This window comes from Dysidea avara, chromosome 7, assembly GCF_963678975.1.
Source record: "Dysidea avara chromosome 7, odDysAvar1.4, whole genome shotgun sequence".
NCBI classification, from domain to species: Eukaryota; Metazoa; Porifera; class Demospongiae; order Dictyoceratida; family Dysideidae; genus Dysidea; species Dysidea avara.
The window spans coordinates 39,426,900-39,454,894 of NC_089278.1; the positions used below are offsets into that span (position 1 = coordinate 39,426,900).

At 36.7% G+C, this 27,995-nt stretch overlaps 1 protein-coding gene and 1 long non-coding RNA gene across 8 annotated transcripts; one reads left to right on the plus strand and one right to left on the minus strand.

Annotated features, from left to right (window-relative positions):
- Positions 1-11,136: 11,136 nt before the first annotated feature.
- Positions 11,137-27,425, plus strand: LOC136261623 (uncharacterized). Of its 7 annotated transcripts, XR_010703971.1 has the most exons (20): positions 11,137-11,488; positions 22,652-22,749; positions 22,806-23,073; positions 23,120-23,280; positions 23,324-23,387; positions 23,434-23,594; positions 23,641-23,704; positions 23,751-23,912; positions 23,956-24,024; positions 24,071-24,131; positions 24,178-24,238; positions 24,283-24,444; positions 24,488-24,556; positions 24,597-24,657; positions 24,704-24,764; positions 24,809-24,872; positions 24,919-24,991; positions 26,867-26,922; positions 26,978-27,032; positions 27,079-27,425. It is a non-coding gene; the product is annotated as an uncharacterized lncRNA (long non-coding RNA). The 7 variants fall into 7 exon arrangements; XR_010703968.1 differs by having other exon boundaries at positions 26,867-27,032; XR_010703972.1 differs by lacking the exons at positions 26,867-26,922; positions 26,978-27,032; positions 27,079-27,425 and having other exon boundaries at positions 22,806-22,861; positions 22,917-22,963; positions 23,019-23,073; positions 24,919-25,064.
- LOC136261622 (dentin matrix acidic phosphoprotein 1-like) lies at positions 15,173-20,918 on the minus strand. The gene is made up of 6 exons (XM_066055649.1): positions 20,298-20,918; positions 20,216-20,248; positions 19,345-19,578; positions 19,232-19,288; positions 16,992-17,234; positions 15,173-16,361 (listed from the first exon to the last, which is right to left on the minus strand). The coding sequence occupies exons 1-6, from the start codon at positions 20,895-20,897 to the stop codon at positions 15,831-15,833; spliced, it is 1,698 nt and encodes a 565-aa protein (XP_065911721.1). The 5' UTR covers positions 20,898-20,918; the 3' UTR covers positions 15,173-15,830.
- Positions 27,426-27,995: the final 570 nt, after the last annotated feature.

Consider the following 27,995-nt stretch of genomic DNA (forward strand, 5'->3'; position numbering starts at 1 on the left):
TCTTTCTTACTACTGTTTCTGAGTATTCTTGTATTTTCCCCGGTAACAATTGCTCCATAAATTGATTGGGGGTGGTATGAGTCGCCCCTGATGTATGAGAATGTGTTTGTCTTAAAATGTGGAGTAACGAAAGCTCTTCCCTCTTCTATATGAACATTAACATCTAAATATGGTAAGGTAGTAGGGGATGTTTCGAAAGTAAATTTAATTGATGGATGTACTTGGTTTAGATGTTCCTTGAATGTATTGAATTCTTCCAAAGTGGCTGACCATATTAAAATTATATCATCAAGGTATCTTCTGTAATAGGTTGGTTGTACAGGGTAGTTAAAGATGTGTTCCATTTCCAAGTTGGTCATGTACAAATTTGCATAGGGTTATGGTTAGGGTTAGGGTTAGGGTCCCAACCCGGGACCATTCTGACCAGTTATAGCCGTTCTGTCCATATTGTCCATATGGAGGACCAATTTGTCCATTTGTTGGACCGATTTGTCCACAACTTTCTTTTATGTTCTGTTAACAATAAAATTGACTTTTATACTTGTATACTGGTAATGTTTTATTGAATAATTTTTTGATATAAAATTATAGTTGTTATTTATGAATTTTGGAGCATAGTAAATTTAAAAGTTCTATGGCTTTTGTGATTATAGTGCAATCGTGTTACTTCATGCATTAATTACAAAAAGGTAAATTTCATATTTCTGATTGTATATTGAGATGTCTTTGATGTGGATATTACCATAATTCTATACATATTAATTGTTACACAGGTGAACATGGCAAAACCACAATTATCTCATGATTGATGATTTTTATACTTACAGTATTTAGTTTTTGTATCTATACTTGAAGTATTACTGTTGTAAACACTGAGCAAAAGCAATTGTGTGTAATTGTGATATGCATTAATTTTATGTACAATATAATGTATTTAGTATGATTGCTGGGATTAAAAATTGTATTAATTCTGCCTGAGTTTGATAGCAATCCCACACACATATCAACACACATACTAGCTTTTCAAGCAAAGAAAACTTGTGACCGTATTTTGGAAACCATACATTTTGTTATAATATTATACATTGGTCAAATTCCTTTTTATGGCTAAAATGAAGCACTGACTGGTTACCTACCTTGTTTTAAAATTTCATCCCAATACATTGAAGCATTCCAAGGATATAGTAGCTGATTTATTGTCTGATACATAACAAACTAACTATATACTATCAGTTTATAGTACTGCATAGTGATCAAGTGTGTCAAATGCAATGGCGTAGCCAGGAAAAATATTTTACCGAGGCAAAGTTTATACAATGATCTGATTGAAAGGGTCTGCTTCTGACTCAACTGACTCACAAACACTTTCAAGTATGGTACAGTGTTTACAGGTTGACTCTCTGGTTGGATGGAAGAAACTGTTTTAGAAGACTCTTGGCATTTTTCTACATGTCAGGTAGCTAATGCTCCATCTTAGTCAATGCTGCAGTATACCATGCTTCAGTTATTAGACTAGTTCAATTGTATATACTCAACACAAAAATTGACTTACTCCAAAGATATTTTGAGTGGTCAAGCCATCCATTACCTGAAACAGAGGTCATAGTCATGATGCACACTATACTATATTATTGATCTGATGTGATATTAATGCTAAAGATTATCTCTTTCATATAATGCTCAACTGCATGTGCTAAGCATATCAAGCTAGGGAGTCTGGGAGCATGTTTCTTCAAGGTAAACTTTGAAAATATATATGATTCGAAATGGCATGTGGAGGCAATTTTTTGTTTGTAACTGATAATGCATAATATGCATGATCAATTAGCTCAATACAATGCCATGCAATTGACTCATTGGAACTTTTGAAAAGTGATTTAGAGACAATATAAATGTAAATGATTTAGCCCAATTAGTGCCGGTAATGAGAACAGTGTCATGAATGCTCTATTAGAGTATAATTATTACGATGACTGCTCTATTAGAGTATCTTGATCGTTCTCATACAAATTCAAGTAGCTGAAAAGTGGTCCAGCCAATGCCAGACCATGTCACTGGGCTCCAGCATAGATTTTATAATGTGTGGTGCAGTAATGCTGTCTAGTAACATTTGAGTAGAAAATTCAGGCTACTAATTAAAACTCAGGCCTGCTCAGCCTGAGTTGTTGAGTACCAAGGCAGCTGCCTCGGTTACCTCAATGGTAGCTACATCACTGAAATGGTGACAAATCACTTTGTTGACAAAGATTTCCATTCCTACCATCTAAAATGGATAAAAGAGATCACTGAGAGTTTATCCAATTTATAAGTTAATTGTTGTCCTACACAATGTGAAACCACTACATGGTCTAATATAATTGATCATAACTCCTAGAAAAAAGAAGCTATGGGTGTGAAAAGCAAGAAGGCTCAATAGTTGTTTTATCAGAATGTGCAAAAAAATTAATTTTAAACATTCTCTGAAATTTTCAATTACGTTTTCCAAATTTTGCATGTGCTCAAATGTATGGTTTTCCAAAATATGGTCACAATAATTATTATGGAAAAACAGTTTTGAAAATGTGATAAAGCATGTAGTGGTTTGCGTGATTGGGTCACTTTTGCACTACTAGTACAAGGGTATAATAATATATAGACCATGCATACTGCTGTGAGGTCAGTCCCATTGCAGTGGTGGATACGGGAATTGCAATAGCTTCAGCTGAAACCCCTCTAAAAATAGCACCCGCCCCTAATTTGTTTACAATTTGTGTGGGTGACAAAATCACCAATAGTTACTTTTTCTACTGGCCAAACTTCATACTTTGCCTTTGAAATCACCATTACAGCAGGTATAGTTACCTTTGTTTTGATCTTTGACTTAAAGCTAGGCTGAAGTTGCAATTTCAGAGTTGAACTCTCCAAGTCTGGAACTGCATCCGCCCCTGACAGTTATTGAAAACTTGAAATCCCCTCTGAGAATTTCTAGATCTGCCACTGTATTGACTTTAAACATTTCAGAAAACCCTAGATAGTGTACATGAATTTAGCAGACCCATAGTAACACATCAGCTAATATATAGGCCCAGCTAATACACATCAGCCAATAAACTCACAGTAACATACCAACTAATAAACTCATAGTAACACATCAGCTAGTAAACCTGTAATGAGCACATCAGCTAATAGACCCATAGTATATGCAGGTAGACCCACAGTAATGTAGCTGCCTGTAGACCCACAGTACAATGCATGCCACTACACACGCATGGATTGCAATATTGTATTTTTGAGACATATACTTCCAGTTACTCAAATGCATGGAAGGTGCTATTGTTCTGATACTGCATAATAGTGGTGGCCCTACCTATCTAATGAATTACTGTTGTTAAATTAAATGATGAGTACTCAGCAATGATGTGTAACTCAGCAATGGTGTTCTCTAGCTAGCAATCTATCATCTTTGTTTATTCTTCACAGACAATTGTGGCTGCAATTACTATACACATACACCACTTCCTTACACTACATAGAAGAACATAACAGAGAGATATATATTTGATTCAGTATAATGTATAAAAGCAAAAATCTAAAATTAAAGGTGTCATGCAGTTGTGAAATTCCTTAACCTACACCAATGACTTAACAAATGCACCTGAAAATAAATGAAACGTGATACAACAAATTCAAGTTACATGGTTCAAAAATCTTTCAGTGTATTAATAGGAACATCAATGCATGCTTATATTTAGGATACTTAAATGCTTCACAAAAATAATGCTGTCATGGTCACTGTGTGGTATGTATGCTAATTGCTACCACAAGTTTAAACCTTTAATTGACAGGAATGCTTGCTTATCAGTGATATAATTGATAATCATCCAGCATAGTCACTTTGAAATGGAGTGATATGAGATGGTATTTCCAGTGACTTATTGAATATAAAATAAGCTTGGTATAACATGTATTATACTAACAAGCTCACAAAAGGCTTCAGTTAATGTGTTATATAAACATACTGAAACCATATATGCAATGGTATAGTGTGGGTATTATAATAGATATAAGCTATTTTGGTTGATGTGGTAAATAAACTGAAACCATGTATATATGCAATACTAAGTACAGCATGGGATAAAATTATACTGTAGTATGAGATGATTATAATATACTGCAGGGTATTAGATTAAGCTTATTTGTATTCAATATGCCACTGGAAATGCCATCTTATATTCCTCTTTTTTTACAGTGTGGTGTGTTCTGATTGGCTGAAACATAGCAACTAATTTAATTTGTGCTGAATCGAGCCAAATTTTATGGACATATAATTTTATGCAGTAATGCATAAATTATTTTATCTGTTAATGTTATTGCTAGGTAATTCATTGATTATGTTATCTGATGATTACCTACCACAAAAGGTCACTGCAACATTAAATTCTAATTGAAATACTCCAACCCACGAAATGGACAAAATGGTCCCAAATACCTTTTATTAGCAATAATATATTGCCAGATAAACAATCAACGATCTCTAAAATGTTACTGATGAGTACTTACCACAAAAGGTCACTGCAACATTAAATTCTAATTAAAACACACCAACCCATGAAATGGACAAAATGGTCCCAAATACCCTTTATTAGCAATATCTCTCCAGTAAACATTTAATGATCACTAAATTTTACTTGATGTACAGTGGGACCTCCATTATCCGAACACCTATGTGCCGGCTGAATCACAAAAGTGTTCTGATAAGTGAATTTGTTCGGATAAATGAAGCCCATTGATGTATATACAGAGAGCTCTGTTGAACTACTCTAATAGAACATACACCTGTTAACAAATACTACTTTTTGGATAATCGAGGGTTCAGATAATCAAAGTTCGGATAATCAAGATCCTACTGTATGTAGCTATGCATGCATGTAATTTTAAGGAACAGGACATGTACAATGTATAACAAACTTTATCTCATACATTTTGTAGAACTCCTTCTAGTTGCTACTATCTCATATCATAAATTTAGGGGTCACCAACCATCATCCTATTATTTTGCCCCTTTGAATTATTCAAAGATCCCTAGATGTTGATACATATACACCATCAACATCATGTAGTGCTTCACTTAGTAGTGGGAGAAAGTATGTATAAAATCATATTTCCACTCTAACATCAGCACCCACATATATAGCCAGCTAATATTTTTGCTACAGTTTTCAGTGGTTGATTCAGGCTAGAAAGGTACAAAAGCAAACAGTTGTAAACTTACAATGGTAGCTACAAGTAGACCTGAGTCAAAAAAATATGCTCAAAATTTTGCCCAGAAAGCTTTCAATTTCCCAAATGTTATCTATTATGCTCTGTGGTGTTTCCAATATGTTTGTATTATGTACTGTAGTGTTTCCAATACACTTGTATTATGTACTGTAGTGTTTCCAATACACTTGTATTATGCTCTGTAGTGTTTCCACAATATGCTTGTATTATGTACTGCAGTGTTTCTGATATGCTTGTATTATGTACTGTAGTGTTTCCAATACACTTGTATTATCTTCTGTAGTGTTTCCAATATGCTTGTATTATGTACTGTAGTGTTTCCAATACACTTGTATTATGCTCTGTAGTGTTTCCACAATATGCTTGTATTATGCTCTGTGGTGTTTCCAATATGCTTGTATTATGTACTGTAGTGTTTCCAATACACTTGTATTATGCTCTGTAGTGTTTCCACAATATGCTTGTATTATGCTCTGTGGTGTTTCCAATATGCTTGTATTATGTACTGTAGTGTTTCCAATACACTTGTATTATGCTCTGTGGTGTTTCCAATATGCTTGTATTATGCTCTGTGGTGTTTCCAATAAATTATACTTGTATTATGCTCTGTAGTGTTTCCAATATGCTTGTATTATGCTCTGTAGTGTTTCCAATATGCTTGTATTATGTACTGTAGTGTTTCCAATATGCTTGTATTATGCTCTGTAGTGTTTCCAATACACTTGTATTATGCTCTGTAGTGTTTCCACAATATGCTTGTATTATGTACTGTAGTGTTTCCAATATGCTTGTATTATGCTCTGTAGTGTTTCCAATATGCTTGTATTATGCTCTGTAGTGTTTCCAATACACTTGTATTATGCTCTGTAGTGTTTCCACAATATGCTTGTATTATGTACTGTAGTGTTTCCGATATGCTTGTATTATGTACTGTAGTGTTTCCAATATGCTTGTATTATGTACTGTAGTGTTTCCAATATGCTTGTATTATGCTCTGTAGTGTTTCCAATATGCTTGTATTATGCTCTGTAGTGTTTCCACAATATGCTTGTATTATGTACTGTAGTGTTTCCGATATGCTTGTATTATGTACTGTAGTGTTTCCGATATGCTTGTGTTTCCTATATGCTTGTATTATGTACTGTAGTGTTTCCTATATGCTTGTATTTACTGTAGTGTTTCCAATATGCTTGTATTATTTACTGTAGTGTTTCCGATATGCTTGTATTATGCTCTGTAGTGTTTCCGATATGCTTGTATTATGCTCTTAGGTTAACTAAAATAATTTATGCAATGATCATGATTAGTGAATGCTCTATTAGACTGCTCTATTGAGGTTTGCATTTTCCCCTGACTGCCCTAATAAGTATCATTTTCAAGGAATTAAGCTCCATAGTTTGAAATAACTATCGATATATATATAATATAAACTGGAATATACCACTCTAGCCTATATATAGTATTTTTATTATGCTGGCATATTTGATGCAGGCCTAGGTACAAGATATACAGGAATCAGGCTTCATTGCAATAATATCCATTTGTTTTATTTACATTTTATTTACATACAATTGCATGGTTCTCAAATATTTATCTTACCACAAACAGAAAACAAACAGACTATATTCTGCATCAAAAGTTACTATTATATTAAAGAATAGATGATCTCTGTACATTTTTATATACATATCAATTGGATGATTGTTGTAATACAGCTGCACGAGGGCTTCAAACAATATTCTACATCACCTATTAACTAACAATAATTGCATCACCTGACTTTCGCCCCCATGACCTTCATGAAAAACTACACCGTATCCTACAAAGATATACTGTACCATTTTTAAACCATAGAATAAACTATAAATTGCATTGCAGAATGTTAATTGAATTTTTTGTTAAATGTTACAGTATTTCAGTGGGGATTGGTACAGACAACACAGGTACAGACAACACAGGTACAGACAACACAGGTACAGACAACACAGGTACAGACAACACAGGTACAGACAACACAGGTACAGACAACACAGGTACAGACAACACAGGTACAGACAACACAGGTACAGACAACACAGGTACAGACAACACAGGTACAGACAACACAGGTACAGACAACACAGGTACAGACAACACAGGTACAGACAACACAGGTACAGACAACACATTTGAATGATCTTTAATATTGTTAGCTCTACAAAACAGACACTACAGCTTATTATATGTCTCGTTATATTTTACACTGACCTAGAACATGCATGACAATTAAGGACTAGCTACAGTGAGTGTCATATTCTATGTAATTTTGCATCTACAGTACATAGTCAACCCTATGCAAAACTACATCTACACACTTCTGATACATAGAAATTATTTTATAGGGGTAGCCTTACTTCAAAATATTTGCAGGTGCCAGTGTGTGAAATAGCTTTTCAGATATGTGCTGACGTACAGTCAGGCCATTGTGAAAGTTGAGTGGACATCAAGAGATTTGACTGGACTTTTTAACTTCAACCATTCACTGACATTACAGTATTTTAAAGGGTAACTACTGATCACATAAAGGAATTGATTCTATAGGGTTTGTAAGAAATGAGTCATAAAGACTTTTATATACTTGCTTTTATATTCAAACTTTTCTTATGCTGCCATGTCTTAGAAAATATCGTGGGTCTATCCTTAATACAGTGTATGAACATAAGAGATGCACTGATAGCTGACAGCTTGTTCATTCTAGCTGAAAGTATAAACTAGTTGTACAGGTGATCATGAGCACCACAAGTAAAAGTACTATACTGGCAATCAGGTAATAAATACATTTTACTATTGCAGTACAGGTGACTGAGACAAGTAGGCTGGCACAGCATAGTAAACTGTTAACCTCAGTGTACATCTTGGGCATGCCTTCGTGGTCACCACAGACCAAATCAAATAACTGATTACATGTCAATACCATCATGTCTGGCCTCCCTCCTAGCCCAATATAAACTCTGCTCCACATTGAAAGGAAACTATTTCCGGATAAATGCAATAATGGCCTGACACCTGGTGTAATTGACCAGAAATTGTCCAGTGTCTGGACTTTATTTTGCACACTGAGGTACTGTAAGTCTGAAACATTACAGTAATAATATTCGTAATCAGACATTTGTCCTTAGCTTCAAATAACTAACTTATTAAATTGTTTTTCTTCTCTGTAATCTTGTTCCTTGTGGCTACAGTAGGCTACAATGCATGTGTAGACATGAAATCATTTCAATTTTAAAAGTTACATTGATCATAAATATCAAAATTCATTTAACACACATGGACATATAATATATGCAAATAACATCTGCAGCATATATATTGTAGCTGTTCATATTGCAGTATCCGTTGTAAGCTGCACAAGGTCGTCTTTGCCATAATTGTGCAAGAGTATACTCTCTGTTAAATGATTGTTGGGAAACAGCAGTAGCTTTATCCACTACACTACACTACACTACACTACACTACACTACACTACACTACACTACACTACACTACACTACACTACACTACACTACACTACACTACACTGCACTACACTACACACTACACTACAATACACACACGCAAGCATAAAATGCAAAGCCTTTGACTATTGCTAGCATGAAGTGGTGACTAACAGTGAAAAAATCAAGCCCATGTCTGATAGAATCAGGAAATTAGTTAGTCCACCGGTAGTGAAATATGAAATTTTAAAATTCCAAATAATTTGCGTTTTTGGCTGCACTGAAGAAGACACTTTTATCTTTGAAGGAATATACTGCATAAGCCATATATTAATTGAGTGTTATGGACTGGACTACTGGACATGATATAGACACAAGCTATGCAACCTAGGACAATCTATCGTAGTTACTGTAAATTCCTTCCTAATATATAAGATAGCTTGCTAGTGTTATATAGTATTATTCTGCACCTTTAATAACCTTGCACTAATTTTGTGTACTGAATGGGTATTGCTTACACACACATTCTTTGCAGCATACCGATAAGGAGTATTATATGTACTGAGGATCATAATGAATAATAGTGAAATTGCTAGAAATCAGTTTTGCATACTCCACTCCTCACAGTCTTCATTTAGTACAGGCTGCAAGTTTTCTCAACACCCTTACCAAGCAAGTAAGACATAAAAGACCAGGAAACATGCATGATAGCAAGAGTTAATAATAGTGGAGGTAGAGTCTCGATCACATGAAATTGATCATGAAAGGGACCAGACATGTAAAATGTTCACACTGGCACAACACGCTGACAGAACAAAGAATGCGATGATTGAAACATATAAAGAATACTACAAAATACAGAGTTTTGCAGAGAGCTTATCCCTTTCAATTTCATGCAATCATGTTTTACAGGCCTATGCAGTATTAGACACTCTCCCTCCACTATTGTTAACTCTTGATGACAGTTTTAAATTTAAATTTTTTATATAATTATAAACTGCTATTCTGCATGTTCATAACTGACTTTGAAAGTACACTAAGTTTTGCTGTAACCCATGAAGATCATCTTACTTTAATTTGTTAGAAATACATGGTAGGAAAAGCAAGCCACTTCATAATTAGGCTGCAAGTACGTATTTTGTTAGCATCCTCAGGCAGTTTCAAGCTGCAAGGAAATTTCAATGTTCATTGGTTGGGTCACAAAAAGGGCTAGAGTTATGCACTTTTTGGCTATTAACTATGAGAACCAAGCCAGTACAAGTATTGAACTCAAAAGTGGCTAAAGACTTGCAAGGAACCTGCAAAGTTTTTCAAGCAAAATGCAATAAATCAAACTGAGCTATCATAATAACTAGAGTAGCTAGAAATTATCCCTAATCACCATACCCCGGTGTACCTGTAGCACAGACATTAAGTTAATATTTTTTTGAGTTACAGCACATCAAACTAGAAATTCACCTCCATTAAAATCAGCTTTATTAACTCATGGTATGACAAGCACAACTAATACAATGCTTGGCTGCTGGGCCAGAGCACACGGTCTGGCTGGTCCGGCATTGGCTGGACCCTAGTCTTTACTGAATGCTCTATTAGAGTATCACGGTGACTGTTCTATTAGAGTATATTTTGATGACCACTCTATTAGAGTATATTGATCCTTTTACAAATTCAAGTAGCTGAAAAGTGTAGCCACTGTTCTAATCATATACATTGCTGTTCAAGCCACTACATCTCTGGTAATTGTCTTTCAATCTAAATGGTTTCTGTATAGAACTACGTAAATATTTGCTTCAGGAATTTTTTGTACCAAAATAAAATTGATATTGAATGATTGGTACAGTAGCACAAAATTACCATTGATGTTAACAAAGAGGAGAAAGAGACTCTGTATGTAAAGTAGCCTCCAGATGCCATTTCAGAGCATCTGTTTTCAAAAATTTCCCTGGGGGAGCATGCATGCCCCCAGACCCTCCTAGCTTGGCATGCTGTGCATGTGCCTGTGTCAGGTGTACATAGCACATGCAGTTGAGGATGATTTTTGTGTTTGTAAATTGTTTGCTTAATTGTTTTGTATGTGCTATGTTGTGTTGTAATTTTTTGTTCAGTTATTGTGTGTGTGCTGTTGTATTTTATATGTGTATATGTATGCTATTTTTGTGTTTCCTCCTCAGTCAGGGAAGAACGGCATTGCCGACTGACTTGAGGCTAATTTAAAAATCAAATCAAATCAAATCAAGTATCACAAAGATCTTATTAAATCAATAAAAAGTAGTGTACATGTATGACCTCCTTTGTAGTCCATGATCATGGCTGGACCACTCAAAATTTCTGGGCTCCGGCCTCGTGTGGCCAGACCCTTTCCGCGCAGCCGCTTACTGATTGGAAATTATAAGCGCCGCGCTACTATAGCGCGGCGCTGCGCGGAAAGGGTCTGGCCACACGAGACTAGGCCCTGGCCTGGCTCAATATGCTCACCTTTCAGATCGTATGTGACTATCAGCCTAGCCACTGGGGCCTCCAATATCTACTGATTGGTTTCACCTGGACTTGTCACTTCAAACGCTTGACGAGGAGATGCTTCACCAGAAAACACGTGATACTTCGTTAATTCCGGTACTGTCTCCCGCCGATCGCTCCTGATAGTAGAAGCAGCGCAACGTTGAAGTCTCGGCTTGCCATGCTTGCAGTTTTGACGCATATTTGAAGAAGATATTTAAGTGGACTGTCGCATGATTCGAAAGGCTTGGCTGCTAAAGGTTAGTAGCTGCGGCTATCATGAAACCTGATCATTCTTTCTTATGTGATCAGGTTTCACAGGCAGTTCCTGTAATGAATAATAGTAATATAACAGGTTTGGTTTTGTAGGCAGCACTATTTAGAACAAAATTAAACATTTTATCGTTATCATGCAAATGCCTAAATTAAATCTTTGCATATGGGTGGTTGGTGAACAGACTACCACGACTTCCATGGTCCAGTTTAATTCAATATATTGATGTATTTGTAATATCTGGGAACCAGTGCATATGGGTGGTTGGGGACCAGACTACCATGACTTCCATGGTTCAGTTAATTCAATGTATTGATGTATTTGTAATATCTGTGAACCAGTCTTTCTAGTCTATACTTGTCCCAGAAGGGTTAGCTGCTATATCAAAAGTGTTGATTTTTGTGATTGGGTGAGTGGAGTTTGATGCACATTTAAGTGTTGCTCATGCACATGATTTGTATCACACCCCATACAATGCTACAATTAAAATTCAGAATATATATATTTTTTTGAAAATTGTACCTTCTGGGATTAAAAGTTGAATGTGCTCAAGCTTAATTGGGTATACTTCTGCTCACAGGTATTGAATACCTGGCTCACCATGTGAGATTTTTTCATAGCCATATATTATCCTGAAAACATTTGAAGGTATGCAAATCTACCTGGGAAAATGTTGTAAGAACATTTTTGGAAGTTTTGTGTGCTCAGTAGTTATATACAGCAGTGTTATAGTTGTCACTCACAATTTTATTTGAGATTTAGGGGGGAAGTTCTCCCAACAGCCCTAGAATAAACACTGCTGGGAACCTGGTGCTGCCTCAAAATATTACGACGTACAGTGTACAACTATAGACTATTATTTATATCCTGGTAATTGTGGGATCAAGATATTTAATTCACATTGATTGTTAAAATGTATGCTTGATTTCTTGATGTGTAAATAGAAAGCCTTCTTGAAGTGGCTTGATTGTCCATTTTTTTGCATTGCTTGATCTCTTGCATTGTGAATTAGACCCTTGATTACTTTACTACAGTTTGATCCTGGGAGTCACTATACCTGTGAAAGTGACTACTGCTTGTTCGTGTGATTGTGTGATTACTGGGCAGATAGCATAGTTGGTCTGCCCAGGAAAAGGAGACCAAATTTGCATATATTTTTAAAAGATTTGTCCTGACAAAGCTTAGTACTTGTATGCAGTGATAATGATTTGTAGCATAAATAATATAGTACAAGTAGCTAGGTACTAATAGTTTTATGTATGGATAATCCTCATTGTGGGTCCGGACTTTAATGTACAAAAAAGTTCAGCTTTGTGAACTGAGGCTGATTCCTTTGATTACTGAAACCATAGACAAACCTGTAACTAGTAGTGACGTCACCATTGCGAATCCCTACTTTTACTATATTGTCTATGTTTGTACTGTAGCAATATAAACACTGCTTTATCACCCTGTTAAAGCATTCTTGGGCACTTAAAGGGGCTATTATACACTTGAGAATCTTGAAGAAGTCGTTTAAGAATTTAACTGGCAGTGAAACCATGAAGCTTACATATACAACATGTAGATAGCAACTTCTGACAGTCTGCACTAGTAGCTGCATGGGAGAACAACGTTAACTAGCCATGGATAACAGTCTACTACTGTAAAAGGCATTAACAAGCAGCTGAGGAGTAATAACGTGTATTTAGGTTTAATAACCATGTGTGTTGTAACAGCAGTGTTATTGCAGTAAAATTAAGTGTTTCGTCTCAGACAGAATTACTATGCCCTCACCACCTTTGTCATGATGCTAAGCAGTTTAGGAAACATTGTAAGCTAGCTCACTTGACTTATAATCATTTTACAAGGCCAGCTTTATGGTGTTAACAATCTGGGCACATACAGTAGCTAGCCCCTTTAAATGCTGTTCTATATCACCAAGGTAAACCATGTCACAATGCTTGCTTCACCGTGATCATTTTGATTTGAAAACCAGTCATCAAGTACCTGTACTTCATCTTTTACATTTTTGTTAAAATTAATTCAATTGTATAGCTAACTATTGGAACTCACATTAGTGTTGCCATAGACTACTGAGAGTAGGGTTGGGAGGTATTTAGGTATTAGTAGTTAAAAAGGTATTTTGCAGATACCAAAGTGGTTTTCTAAAAATACCGAATACCGAATTTGATGTAGTAGTTAATTTTTGGTGGTTTAGTGGTGACCATACGTATGTGAAGTCAAGCCTCATACAAACATGTTTACGCTGTGGACAAGTACAGAGCTATGAGTGCATGTTGAAGTATTCACAATGGTTTTAACTTTTTGGGATACTCCAAAACTTACTTTGTGGCACAATATTATTGTTGTTTCATTTGTTTCTTTTAAAACAATGTGGGTGTAAGTGCAAATCATAGCTTACCCAAGTTTAAAAGGTATTATAACAAGGTATTTAGTGATACCGAGGTATTTTTCCTAATACCGTACCGTTCTTCAAAAATGCAATACCGCCCATCCCTAACTGAGAGTAGCAGTTTAAACCATCATCAATTGAAACAGTAAACTATAGACTCTGGCAAACTATCTCGGAGTACTTTCATTAGGTTTGATTCTAGTTTCTTCATCTTGTAGGACCGGATAATGATATGTTAAGGTCAAGTGTTTCTGTGACTACCAGGCTTACGTCTTTATGATGAGTACTGCATTCTTCTTGAAGCCATATCTTCACCTAATAACATGCAATTTTCACTCTGTAGGTCTATAAGTAGTAAATCGCGTGTCCAAGTTTCCTTTCACACACTTTGAAAAGCACAATGTGTGGGTTAGAAAATGTGTACTCCAGAAATTCTTATAAATTCCTCATGCCTTTCAATAAAATGGTCTATTGTAAATGTGTTGTGATTATAACAATATATGTGACCCACTGAGCGAAAACCTGACTGTTTGCATAATGCCATTGCAATGTATGCCTATGCTTGCTACATAAATAAAGTTTTAATCGCTTCAGTACACAGTGAAGGAAGAGACTTGAGTTGAAATATCTAATATACCACTGGATTTGCTTCTTCATGGAGAGTAAGAATATCTTTGTTTCATTTCTGTACCATTAAGCAACCATGAGTTATGTGCATTTGTTTACATTGCTGTAAAACATAACTTTGTCGTCGCTGTTTCTAAGCTTGGTCAGCCTTTTTGCTTGATCCTAAATGCCCCGGTTTATGGTGAATTGAATGACACACTCCCTAGCCCATTTAATTTAAAACTTACGGTTGATTAAACAAGCGTTTGTAATTTTCTTCCCATATATGTAGGTACCGTACAAATTGATTGTTTTGCTCTTCAAGTTGCGTATTGCTATAACTCCAAAAGCATTTACCAGTTAAAGCTGAAACTTAACAACCCATTGGTTTTTCTCTCTAGACAACAAGAAAGTCATAAAAATGAAGTTTGAAAAAAATGCAAACTAGTTGGGTCTTTATTCAATGGGTCACACATTGTAGTTGGTGATATCTAGGAGAAATGTCATATCAGAGGAGAACACTACACATACCTATAAAGTAAACAGTGCTTTCCACAAATGTTGCCATTTGTTTGAATGGGTTTAGCCTGTAATAGCTGCCAAACAAATTAAATTATTATAGACCTTACTACATACTCCGTGTTGATGATAGCAATTTATTAGCCACTAGTGAGGTATGTTAATAATAATATCCATCCATTTATATATACAAACAATGTGGTACAGTGTATATCAAGTAAGTATATATCCATCCTTTTATTGCTTTTTGTGTTTTGTTAACTTCTTAATTATTTTGTGTGCATGTACAGCATCTTTGGTGTTTGCAAATTCGTAGTATTGCCTTTGGGTCTCAACGCTATGATTTAAATGTTTCGCTACTCCTCTATTGTCTTTGTCTGAGCAATGACGTGCTGCTTTGGTGCTAGTAATGATTCGAAATTCTGATGGCTTTGGTGGCTGAATATTTCGGATTCTTGTTCCCCGAAATGCTTGTGACATCCTTCTATACACTTGGTCGTATTCCTTGCCATTGGTTCTTAAAAATAGCAAGGGCCTGCATTCATCATTTTGAGGAATTATGTGCCTTCTCACCAAGCCATAATATAAATCAAGCAGTCTTGCTGCTTGATTTGTAAGTACAAGCTGTACCCTTCCCTGTGGTCCAGTTTTATGGCCCAGTATGTTAATTATTGTTTTCCCTCTGGAGTTGATTATCCGGCTTTTGTATTCTGTTTTGGTTGCATTCTGGACTACTCCAGATCTTTGCGAGTTTTGAAAAACAGCGTGTGCTGCACAGTAAGCTGTTAAAAGTTTTGCATCTTTGTCATTATATGCTTTTCTTTACCGAAGACTTGATTTCTTTATGGAGAGCCTTGCTTTCCAAGAGGTGTGTTGGGTTTTTGATAAATGGTAGTTTCTTTGTCACCTCAGTGCTATGCTTCTGACGTTGCAGTTTTTTAGATCTATTCAGGGACCGGATCCATAGCGTTAGCACATTTATGACTCTCTGTGCTTCCATATACCATCTTTCACCTTTCTTGCTGTTGTCAGTGTGGTGCTGAATGAATGTTACAGCATGCCGTATCGTACGTAATTTATTCTGGATGGTACTTGGAGCTTTTCCTTCACCTTTTAACTGGCGGTAGTATTGCTCTAGGTTGTGACGTGATAGCAGTGCGTTGCTGTTAGCTGAAGTGCTACTGCTGCTGCTGCATTCTGCATTTGTAAAGAACTTGTGTACGTCTGCTGTGATGGCTTTTGCACTTTTTTTCCCTCTGTCGCCACCTGCTATGCCTTGCAAATATTTATAAAACTGTTTAAATTTAAAATCCAGTGGATCAAGGGGTCCTGCCTGTGCCTGTAATTACATATAAATGCACACAATATATATGTACACTGATATACCATATACAGACGTGCATGTACTCTACATTTGCATTCTAATATTAACTCTTGTTTATACTGTATGGTGCATGTACATTTGCGTTATAACATACATATAGAGGGTATCTTTTCATGTTAGCAATGGTTACTAGACACCATGTTGTTGAGGTAAAAACCATGCGAGATATTGAAACTTTTTGCTATTGGGAACCATTGAAGAAAGACTTGCTAAGCTGAGGTAGTTACTTATAGTAATAGTTAATTCAAGACCAGGAGTTAAGGGTACTGGGTCAACATTATGCCGCAAACCAACGAGTGGCTAAACTTTAATTCCCCTATTTCTTCCAGCTGTGAAGTGATATTTTCATTCAATGCATAACATAGAAACAATACCACAGTTGTCTTATTTTTGCTAGCATTTTTGACTCATAACTTGCTCCTTCATTACTCAACTCATAATTCGATCGTTCATTACTCAACTCATAACTCACTAATGCATGAAGTAACCTGTGATTATATGGAAATATTTACTGTAACATCAAACAGATATCTTCTATATGTAAGATTGCAATCAGTGTACGTACTAGTATGTATAACTACTTACCTTTACGTTACTTTCACTTTGATTGCTGCTGTCACTTCCGTCGCTTTCACTTTCTTCACTCCTTCCATCTTCTCCACTACTTTTGGTTTCTTCACTGTATTCGCTCTCTTCACTGCTTTTTCCTTCTTCACTGCTTTCACTTTCTTTGCTTTTCTCACTGCATTCACTGTGTTCGCTTTCTTCACTGGGTTCTCTTTCTTCACTGTGTTCCCTATCTTGACCTTCCTCACTTCTGCCTTCTCCCTACACAGAGGTTTAATCATAACTGGGGTTGCAAGAATTCTATATGTTTATGCAATCCTAGCAGAGCATATATTCATGTAATCAGGGTTAGAAATAACATTGTTACTTTAACCCTTAAACCTGCATAGAACTTTTGGGGACTGCATGCTTCACAATACAATCATAAATGTTGACATTAATTATGGTAACGTCACCTTTCAGCCTAAAACTGCCCATTGATAGAAATTCTTTTTACTGAACTACGTACTTGGAGAAGTTTAATTGAACACTGTACCTATACAATGTTTTACTAGTTATGAAACATTCAGTTGCAAATCAAGTTTCTGTGATTGAATATTCTTACTTGTTTAACTTTGATTGTGGGTTTCATAACGTGAGTCATATGGTCTGATACAGAATTTAATGGAATATTTGTTTCAGGTGCAACTACCATCGAGTATGGATCATTTTAGAATGGTTTGTAAAGTGTTTGCATTTCTTTTTGCTGAAGGGTGCTTAATACATGACACATTTTGGCCCCACACTTTGGTGCTAGAGTAAAAACCTTAGGGTCTGTTTGAATCCTTACCAGTTGAATAACATAAATTGTGTAGCCATAAGATACAGTGGGTAAAAATACTCATGGTACATGGTACGCACTGATAATAACCTCAAATAAATAAAACCTAAATGGAAAGTAAGAAAATCTTAGTTTCGTGTTTGCACAGTAAAGAATATGTGAGTTACGGGCACTTATTTACGATGTGATAAAAATATCGTTTACCATTGTCTTTTTGTTATTGGAATGTCCCTCTTCTTTGTCAATACAGAGGCATGCAATATGAACACAAATGGCCCATTTACCACCTCGTGCCTTCTGCTCCTTTTTTCTCAGCAATAATTCACTATTGCAACCAATTCACTTCAAAATTTAATTGATTGGTCCAGTGGTATGCCACTGATGAAGCAGTACATGTCTTAAGATGGGGGTAGTTTGGCTCAGAGTCCCATTCCTTATCAAAAACCCTTGATTGAGCTGAGTCCCATGTTTATAGGGTTCATAGCTTATGTCAGTCGTGAGTTATGATCAATTATTTAAGCTCCTGTAATTTAAGGTGCTTTTTTCCATATTGTTTCTATATAAATTGAGTTTATCACTGTTCCAACTGTCTAGTGCTACAAATGATCATTCATCATATACGGCTGAAACTTTAGCTATCCACTCTTTTGTTACTGTAGATAACCAGAGGTTGGACGTGCTTTAAGCACCAGGGTAGATTCTATAGTCAAATCACTCTCATATTAAGCTTTAATTATATATACTGTTTTTCCTTATAAAAGCCACATTCAAATAAACACCAGGTCTTAAATAAAGGCCAAGGGGCACTACCTTAATATAATTAAGGGTTACAATAGCTTAATTTGTAGAACAAACTTTACTACAACTACTGAAACCTTTGACTTGTCAAAAGTATGTCAACTGCAGCTGCTACAAGAAAGCAAGAAACAACAAGATTTTTATCCATGGAGCCAGTGCTTCACTATTCCATTTGCTATAACTGATACATATTTATATTCTTTCCTCCCTTCTACCATCAAATATGTGAAATTGTTTACCCAATTCTCTAGTTATACTGGATGATATTAACCAATTTAAAGATGACTTATCCTTGCACCTCTTCCCTTATCTGATTTATGTATAATTATCTGTTCTTTTTGAGTTCTACACAGTAAATGATTCATAGACAGAATTGACAATGTCTCACTGAATGGTATTGAACAACTATGTACTCCACTTCACAAAACAGGCCTTCATATAATTTAGTTAAGCGGCGCTTAAAGCCTCCTCTGATAGATAACAGAAATGCAATAAAGTGAGATGCAAGGAATGTACCAAAAAATGGCCGGCGGTTTTTGCTCAGGCAGTTACATATGGATTTTATGGATTTCCCCCCTGTACTTTTTCTCATCTGAAATACAGTACAATGGTGCAAACCGTCAATGCATAAATAGCTTACCTTTACATTGCTATCATTTTCATCACTGTTGCTGTTGCTTCTGCTTTCTTCACTTGTCTAAAAGATAGTACAATACTGTAGATTTATTCTAATTGCATTGGTGTGCTATTTACTTCTTCATTGTCACTCTGCTGGTTGCTGTCACTCCGCTGGCTGCTGTCACTCTGCTGGCTGCTGTCACTCTGCTGGCTGCTGTCACTCCGCTGGCTGCTGTCACTCTGCTGGCTGCTGTCACTCTGCTGGATGCTGTCACTCTGCTGGCTGCTGTCACTCTGCTGGCTGCTGTCACTCTGCTGGCTGCTGTCACTCTGCTGGCTGCTGTCACTGTTAGTCTCATTCATCTTCATCTGTCATATTATGTAAAGTTTTGATTACAAATTTAGAAATGATGTATGTACATGTAGTAATTGCTTTGGCTATTACAACATGGTCAGTACATACTATTGAATGTACTTTAACCGAGTCAATATATACATATGTATACATGTGCCGTATATGTTGGGTCAAAGAGAAAAGTAATGAAACAAGGGAAAGGAATTTACATATTTCTGAGCACAAAGTGGTACTGTGAGTGCATGCAAAATTTGACTTGTAGTTTGGGATCTTTACTTACAACAATGATTGTAGCATTTATAGCCAGGTATGTATGTATATCTGCAGCTGTAGGTAGCCTCTCTTGTCTCACTACTCATTACCTAGAGCCTGAATAACTAGATACTAAATGCAGGGTCCATCTCCAAAACACTGCTTGTGCTTTTGTTCATTAGTGACCATGCAAACACTTAATTGTGACTCTCTGAGCGAAAACTCTGTTTACATTTTTCTCGAACTTCATATTGGTGTTCCCAGCACAGTAGAAAATTAGTTTCACCAATGTTTGTGTGCTATATACTTGTACAGTGTAACAATACATGATTCAGTTTATTAACCATGCTAGTATTAAACCCTGTATGTACTGCATACATAAATTTGTTATGGACATACTTTTGATGATTGTGGGAGCAATCCATATCTGATCTAAATGTATAGAATATCTACACTCTGATCATATACACAGTACACCAACCTTCTTGGCCATAGCTAGGTGTTTATCCCTCTCTTCTTTTGCCATTTTGTGTGTCACACGGTAGTGATCTGCCAGCTTCTTTACTAGTGAATAGCACCCTTCAACAGTGCATTCCTGCCTTGGCCTTTCATACTGCTGTTTTGTTGTCTTTTTACATCTGTAATCAAACATCAGCTGCTCTCCAGCTTTGATGTCTCTGCTGGCAACAAATCCAATTCTTAACCGTTGGTGGTGGTGGTCTCCTATCAGCACTGGTGGCATCTGCTTGACATTGGCATTTCTTATGGCATTCTGAATATATCTACCAGGGTCATTGACGCGGGATGTAGCATCAAAAACATACTGTTGACCCTGGTAGGTAGCAAACAAGCAATATTTTCTCTTCTCATCAGTCTCCTCTACCATTGCCACTGAGCTACCATATTCACAGACAAATTGTCCAGCATGGAAATCTTTGGTAGCATATGCACCTTTCTGATGATTGTCTATTGTTCTCACGATGACATTTGATCTTGAATATCCCTTCCCCTTCAGAAGCCCCCAAAGATAAGACTCTGAAGGAGTTGCCAAAGGGTGAGGATCAGCATCATCATCAGTCATTCCTTCATATGGTCCTTCACTGCTGCTTCCATCTGTTGAAACGTGCATTTACAAAGAATCGTTTTAAAATGATACATACAGTGCTAATGATGAAGGCATTAGCACTATTTGTAGTGTATGTACAGTGGATCTTTAACACCTTTGCTGACTGTCCTATTAAAGCATTTCATAGATTATGTTCTGTTGAAGTAGTGGGCTTCACACTCAGTTTCACTTATGTGAACACTAAGCTACGTAACTCTAGAGACAACGGCAGTGTTTATAGATAACCAGCTGGGTCAACTGTATCTACTTAAAGGTGGCAAGTACAAAGACCATAATGGAAGTAGGTTGAATAAAAGTTCCACTTCCATCGAATCTCAACAGTAACAGCATTTAGACTTCAAAAAATCAGGCTTAGATGGTTTAATCTCTCTTATTGTATGTGTAGTCAGGGGCGGATCCAGCACCTGGCAAGGGGAGGGGCACAAACAGGGAAGTAGTAGTTGGTTAGGGAAAGCCAGATCCTCTTGAGTTGCTGCATTTTTGAAGCAGCAAATAATACACCCCTTAGTAGTATCTCACTGTTGATTTTTACCATTTTGGCCTTTATGAAGTCTTTAAAGCTGTTTAAAGGTTCTGAATATCTTAAGCAACAGCAACACGATAATTATTTTTAGAGGCGCTTAGTACTCACGAATGTGCTGGGTGACAGTTTTGTAGCTAGTTTGGCTTTGGTTCACTTTAGTTTCAGGTGAATTCGTAATAAATGCTGGTAAAATGTACATATTTTCGTGAGTTTTATAAGCTGATCTTTGCCTGGCATGAAGTTTAGTGCTTTAATCAGAATTAAGTATGGCTCCTCCACGAGGTGAAGGGGGATGGGGAATTTGTCCCAAATGCCTCATCCTGGATCCGCCATTGTAGTAAGTTAGAAAAGATTCAAAACAAAGCCCACTTAGAGAAGATAATCATGTACAGAAGATACGTACGTAAGTAACTCATGATAATCTACTTTCAACTTTTAAAAAAAATGCCTGGGTGTTGACTGTGCAAGGAAATGTTTTACTTTCTACTTGACCAGGTAGCCTTGACCTTATCACTTCACAGGTAGCTGTGACCATATCACTTGAGCTTCATGACCAGGTAGCTGTGACAACCATTTATGAATAAATTACAATTTACACTTTCATGTGGGAACAGTGACTATAGAAATGGACAATGGTGTCCTTTTTACTGTCTTCCCATTTCATGTGTCATGTCTCAACATATGTGATTGTATCTGCAAGAATGCTACATTTTAGCACAAGCCTAATAATAGTATAGTAGAATGCATAGTGAAACAGCTGCAAATTCAAAATATTCTTTAAAAATTGAGCTCTTGTTAGAAGGTGCCAATGGCATTAACCTTGATAGTATCGTGTTATCCAAAGCAAGAGGAGTGTTCTCAGAAGACGTAAGATACAGTACGAGCATTAGTCTGCCTAGTTGCCGACTCTCTTGAATTTTTGCTGGTTGTAGGAAGTATAAAGCCATGGATTTGTCTGTTCTTGTATAACATGATGGTGTAAGTTGTATATGCATAGAGGACTGCTTCTGTAAGTTATGATCAATATACTGGTGTTTTTTCCTTATTGTCTCTGCATGTACAAATCAAACCTCTTTTATTGCCACTTTGTAGCTTTTTAGTTTCTCTTGGCTTCTAAGGTTACCATTATATATCTATAGTAGATAAAGGAAATGTAATAATGTACAAACTTGTGGGGTTCTTGCAGATGTTGTCACATTGGATAGATCAACCATATACACAATATTGCTGCCTTACCATTGGTCTCCTGATCATCACTACTGTCCAAAACAATTATTCCTGCATGTGAGCAAATTTTCAAGGTACATGTGTTGTATACAATATATGTGTACCTCCCTCAGTGATGGCAGATTGAGAATACTCTCTCTGTGTCTCAGCAGTAGCTGGTGATGACTATGTAAGCAAGTGTCCATGTCAATGTGAAGTTTACATACCTCCCTCGGTAATGGAAGATTGAGAGGACCCTCCATGTCTCTCAGCAATAGCTGGTGATGACTATGTAAGCAAGTGTCCATGTCAATGTGAAGTTTACATACCTCCCTCGGTAATGGAAGATTGAGAGGACCCTCCATGTCTCTCAGCAATAGCTGGTGATGACGTCAACATTGTGTAAGCAAGAGTTCATGTGAATGTAAAGCTAACATACCTCCCTTAGTGATGGTTGATGAAAAGGACCCTCCATGTCTCTTAGTAGTAGCTGGTGATGATGTCAAGAAATATTTCATGTCAATGTGAAGTTTACATACCTCCCTTAGTGATGGTTAATGGAGAGGACACTCTGTGTCTTTCCGTAGCTGGTGATGATGTCAAGATAATGTAAGCATTTCATGTCTATGTGAAGTTTACATACCTCCCTTAGTGATGGTTAATGGAAAGGACCCTCTGTGTCTCTCAGCAGTAGCTGGTGATGATGTCGAGATTATGTAAGCAATATTTCATGTCAATGTGAAATTTACATACCTCCCTTAGTGATGGTTGATGAAAAGGACCCTCCATGTCTCTCAGTAGTAGCTGGTGATGATGTCAAGAAATATTTCATGTCTATGTGAAGTTTACATACCTCCCTTAGTGATGGTTAATGGAGAGGACGCTCTGTGTCTTTCAGTAGCTGGTGATGATGTCAAGATTATGTAAGCAATATTTCATGTCAATGTGAAGTTTACGTACCTCCCTTAGTGATGGTTAATGGAGAGGACCCTCTGTATCTCTCAGCAGTAGCTGGTGATGATGTCAAGATAATGTAAGCAATATTTCATGTCAATGTGAAGTTTACGTACCTCCCTTAGTGATGGTTAATGGAGAGGACCCTCTGTGTCTCTCAGTAGTAGCTGGTGATGATGTCAAGAAATGTTTTCATGTCAATGTGAAGTTTACATACCTCCCTTAGTGATGGTTAATGGAGAGGACACTCTGTGTCTTTCAGTAGCTGGTGATGATGTCAAGATAATGTAAGCATTTCATGTCAATGTGAAGTTTACGTACCTCCCTTAGTAATGGTTAATGGAGAGGACCATCTGTGTCTCTCAGCAGTAGCTGGTGATGATGTCAAGATAACGTAATGTAAGTAATATTTCATGTCAATGTGAAGTTTACATACCCCCCTTAGTGATGGTTGATGGAGAGGACCCTCTGTGTCTCTCAGTAGCTGGTGATGACGTCAAGATTATGTAAGCAATATTTCATGTCAATGTGAAGTTTACGTACCTCCCTTAGTGATGGTTAATGGAGAGGACCGTCTGTGTCTGTCAGTAGCTGGTGATGATGTCAAGATAATGTAAGATATTTCATGTCAATGTGAAGCTTACGTACCTCCCTTAGTGATGGTTAATGGAGAGGACCCTCTGTGTCTCTCAGTAGTAGCTGGTGATGATGTCAAGAAATGTTTTCATGTCAATGTGAAGTTTACATACCTCCCTTAGTGATGGTTAATGGAGAGGACACTCTGTGTCTTTCAGTAGCTGGTAATGATGTCAAGATAATGTAAGCATTTCATGTCAATGTGAAGTTTACGTACCTCCCTTAGTAATGGTTAATGGAGAGGACCCTCTGTGTCTCTCAGCAGTAGCTGGTGATGATGTCAAGATAACGTAATGTAAGTAATATTTCACGTGAAGTTTACATACCCCCCTTAGTGATGGTTGATGGAGAGGACCCTCTGTGTCTCTCAGTAGCTGGCGATGACGTCAAGATTATGTAAGCAATATTTCATGTCAATGTGAAGTTTACGTACCTCCCTTAGTGATGGTTAATGGAGAGGACCGTCTGTGTCTGTCAGTAGCTGGTGATGATGTCAAGATAATGTAAGATATTTCATGTCAATGTGAAGCTTACGTACCTCCCTTAGTGATGGTTAATGGAGAGGACCCTCTGTGTCTCTCAGTAGTACCTGGTGATGATGTCAAGATAATGTAAGAAATATTTCATGTCAGTGTGAAGTTTACATACCTCCCTTAGTGATGGATAATGGAAGGAACCCTTTGTGATGCTTACTAGTAGCTGGTAGTTGTACAATCACATGATCACATAAGTAAAAATTATATTCTGTACCTTGAGTTACAGATGATTCTGTAAAATAATATAAAATACCTCATACAATTAAATCAACAATAAAGACATGTATACTTAAATGCCTTTAGTTTAATCGAGATATGTACAGTATGTAGTGTTTTATGTGCATGAGTTCAATGGGGCCTGTTATTGTGTTGTACTTAGCTTACTACTTTTGTGCTTTTTATTGATGTACTAATTGCTTTCGTGAAACCATAATGTCAAACTATATTTGGCTGGACTTATTGACACAAATATCATCTTTTTGCACAAACAAAGTACATAATATTATGTGTTACATAGTCATCGCTACATGCATACTATCCTAATAGAGCCATACAACAGCAAAATCAGATACTTTATCAACTAGGTCAGCAGGAAACACTCACGGATTTAGCTAGCCAAGTGACAAACAATACCCATTAAAAACTCAGCACAGCTTTGCATTATTTAAGTCCCTACCATATAAGCAGGACATTTGACATAGAATTAAATTTTGTGGTTGGTTATATAAACATGCTATTAAAATTGACTTCTGCTTTTTAGATTAAAAAAAATTACAATAACATCTAAAGCATACAACATACAATTAAACACAAAGATGTCTGTAATAACTAGACCATCCCTCTTCAGAACCTCTCAGCCTGATGTCTAAAGGAGCATATGTCCATATGTTAGTAACCGCACCAAGAAAGCTTCTAAAAAGATCCAAAGATTTTTATGGTATCTGACTTTTATTCTGCTTTTCAAAAACCGATATTCAGTTTAAGGTGGCACTGAAGTAATTATGTTATGCCATACAATTTCTATTTGCACGGGTGATTGTGAACTTCAATAGTATAATATAGCCTGCATGTATCTAAAACTTTCTTATGATGTCGTAACTTGACATATACAGTACCATGCAAGTTATGTTAAATCACCCACTTGAATTGCATGCCATAAACTCTGATTGGAAACCGGTTTTAAAATAATTTACCCAAATATCAATGCAGCTTCTCTGCTAACAAGTAACATGGTTAGCACTAGAAAGAACTGTATAAAATATGAGACACAAATTAATATTGTAGCTACAGTATGTAACTTTACATGCCCTTGTAAATCTGTGAAAACTATGCCAACTGTCACTATATACTGTTTGGAGCACACCCTTGCCAGCTAGACCCTCAAAGTTTGGTAAAGGCACTGAGGCAGCATTTCGTATAGGGCTGTGGATCATCTTTTCGAAATTCACCCTCGACAGGCATGTAAGGCTATGTTTAAAGATATGGGTGGCCATTGTAACTTGTTGCTGTTGTTAAAAAGAAATTACTGCCAAGGTGGAATATATTCAATACGAAATACCTTCGTTTGTTCGTTTGTTCTAGTTTTTTGTGCTTTTCTTACAGTAAATGACCTCAAACATGATGTCCTAATAACTTTGTAAGGTTTCATTTCATTATTTACATACTTTCTGTGCCACTTTAGTTGACTTGTCTCTTCTGTAATGTATTTCAAATTAGATAACATAGCAGTGACACTGCTATAGATTTTAAAAATCTGATTAACATCTTACATAACATTTCAGTGGCTCATACCTAACTTCAGGGTTGGCAAATGCAGTGTAGGAGTTGAATACCCACATGAAGTAGGCTGCTTTTCTTACAAGTTGAACAAGTTCACAAAAGACTTTGCATGCCCAGCAATTTGCCAACAATGTGGCAAAGTGCCACTTTGCAGTAAACACATATACAGGCCTAACCATTGGCTTCCTGATCATCACTGCTGTCCAAAACAATTATTTCTGCATGTGAGCAAATTTTCAATGTACATCCAGGTACACGTGTTGTATACAATATATGTGTACCTCCCTCAGTGATGGCAGATTGAGAATACTCTCTGTGTGTCTCAGCAGTAGCTGGTGATGACTATGTAAGCAAGTGTTCACGTCAATGTAAAGTTTACATACCTCCCTCGGTAATGGAAGATTGAGAGGACCCTCCATGTCTCTTAGCAGTAGCTGGTGATAACGTCAACATTGTGTAAGCAAGAGTTCATATGAATGTAAAGTTTACATACCTCCCTTAGTGATGGTTGATGAAAAGGACCCTCCATGACACTTAGCAGTAGCTGGTGATTGTACAATCACATCATGTAAATGTATATTCTGTACCCTGAGTCACAGATGACTTGTTGGTGGTCACTACTTTACCATTAATGCAGTAGCTTAATTATGTAGCCAAATAGCTTATGTCTAGCCTCCAACACATGTTACACAGCATGCTGAGCATCTGATTTATACGGATCAAACAATTGGTGGCCTATATCAGCCTGTGTCCAATTTTTGAACTGATTATCAGTGCACCACTATATTTGTTATCTGTAAACTTGCTATATGTTAACACATACGTAAATGTAATATCATTGCTACTATTCCTGTTTGTAGAAACCTGTACATAAGATCGGCTAAATTTGGGCAGCAGTGTTCACATGGTAGAACCACGGATATTACCAGCCAAAAGATTGGTGGGAATTTTTATTCAAACTATTGAGTGGCCGCCGCCAGTATTATCTGAACTTAGTATAATTATGTTGATTGACATTCTGTTTATGTGAAAAGTAGATCACAAAATGGAATAGCAATTGTTACTGGTATCACTACGTTGTATAGATCATTGTCCAAGTTGGTCACTACTTCCCCTGCAAACTAAAATCTGGTTGACTGCTCTATTAGAGTAGTTACAAGTGTTGCACAACCCCTCCCTAATCGAAGAAGCCAAATGAAAAATAAGCAAGCCCTCTGGCTTTGGAGCTTGCAGCTTGTGTGTCTATACTTTAATGCAACAAAATATACTACATATAACACGTACCTTTTCCCGTATTCTCTTTATTCTAAAGAAATAGATGACTACAGCTAGATCCCTGTATGGGCTATCTGACTTTGCTTACCACTTTATTTCGTTTGTCCCTTGCTTTATCCATAGTGGCTAGCTAACCAGTACAGC

Bases quoted from the DNA above. Each gene is read 5' to 3' on its own strand.
- LOC136261622 (XM_066055649.1), bottom strand. From the start codon at position 20,897: ATGACTGATGATGATGCTGATCCTCACCCTTTGGCAACTCCTTCAGAG. The intron at 20,249-20,297 runs GTTGGTGTACTG...CTATACATTTAG, and splicing joins ACCTAGCTATGGCCAAGAAG to ATCAGATATGGATTGCTCCC. The intron at 16,362-16,991 runs GTAAGTAGTTAT...ATGTAATTACAG, and splicing joins AAAGTGAAAGTAACGTAAAG to GCACAGGCAGGACCCCTTGA.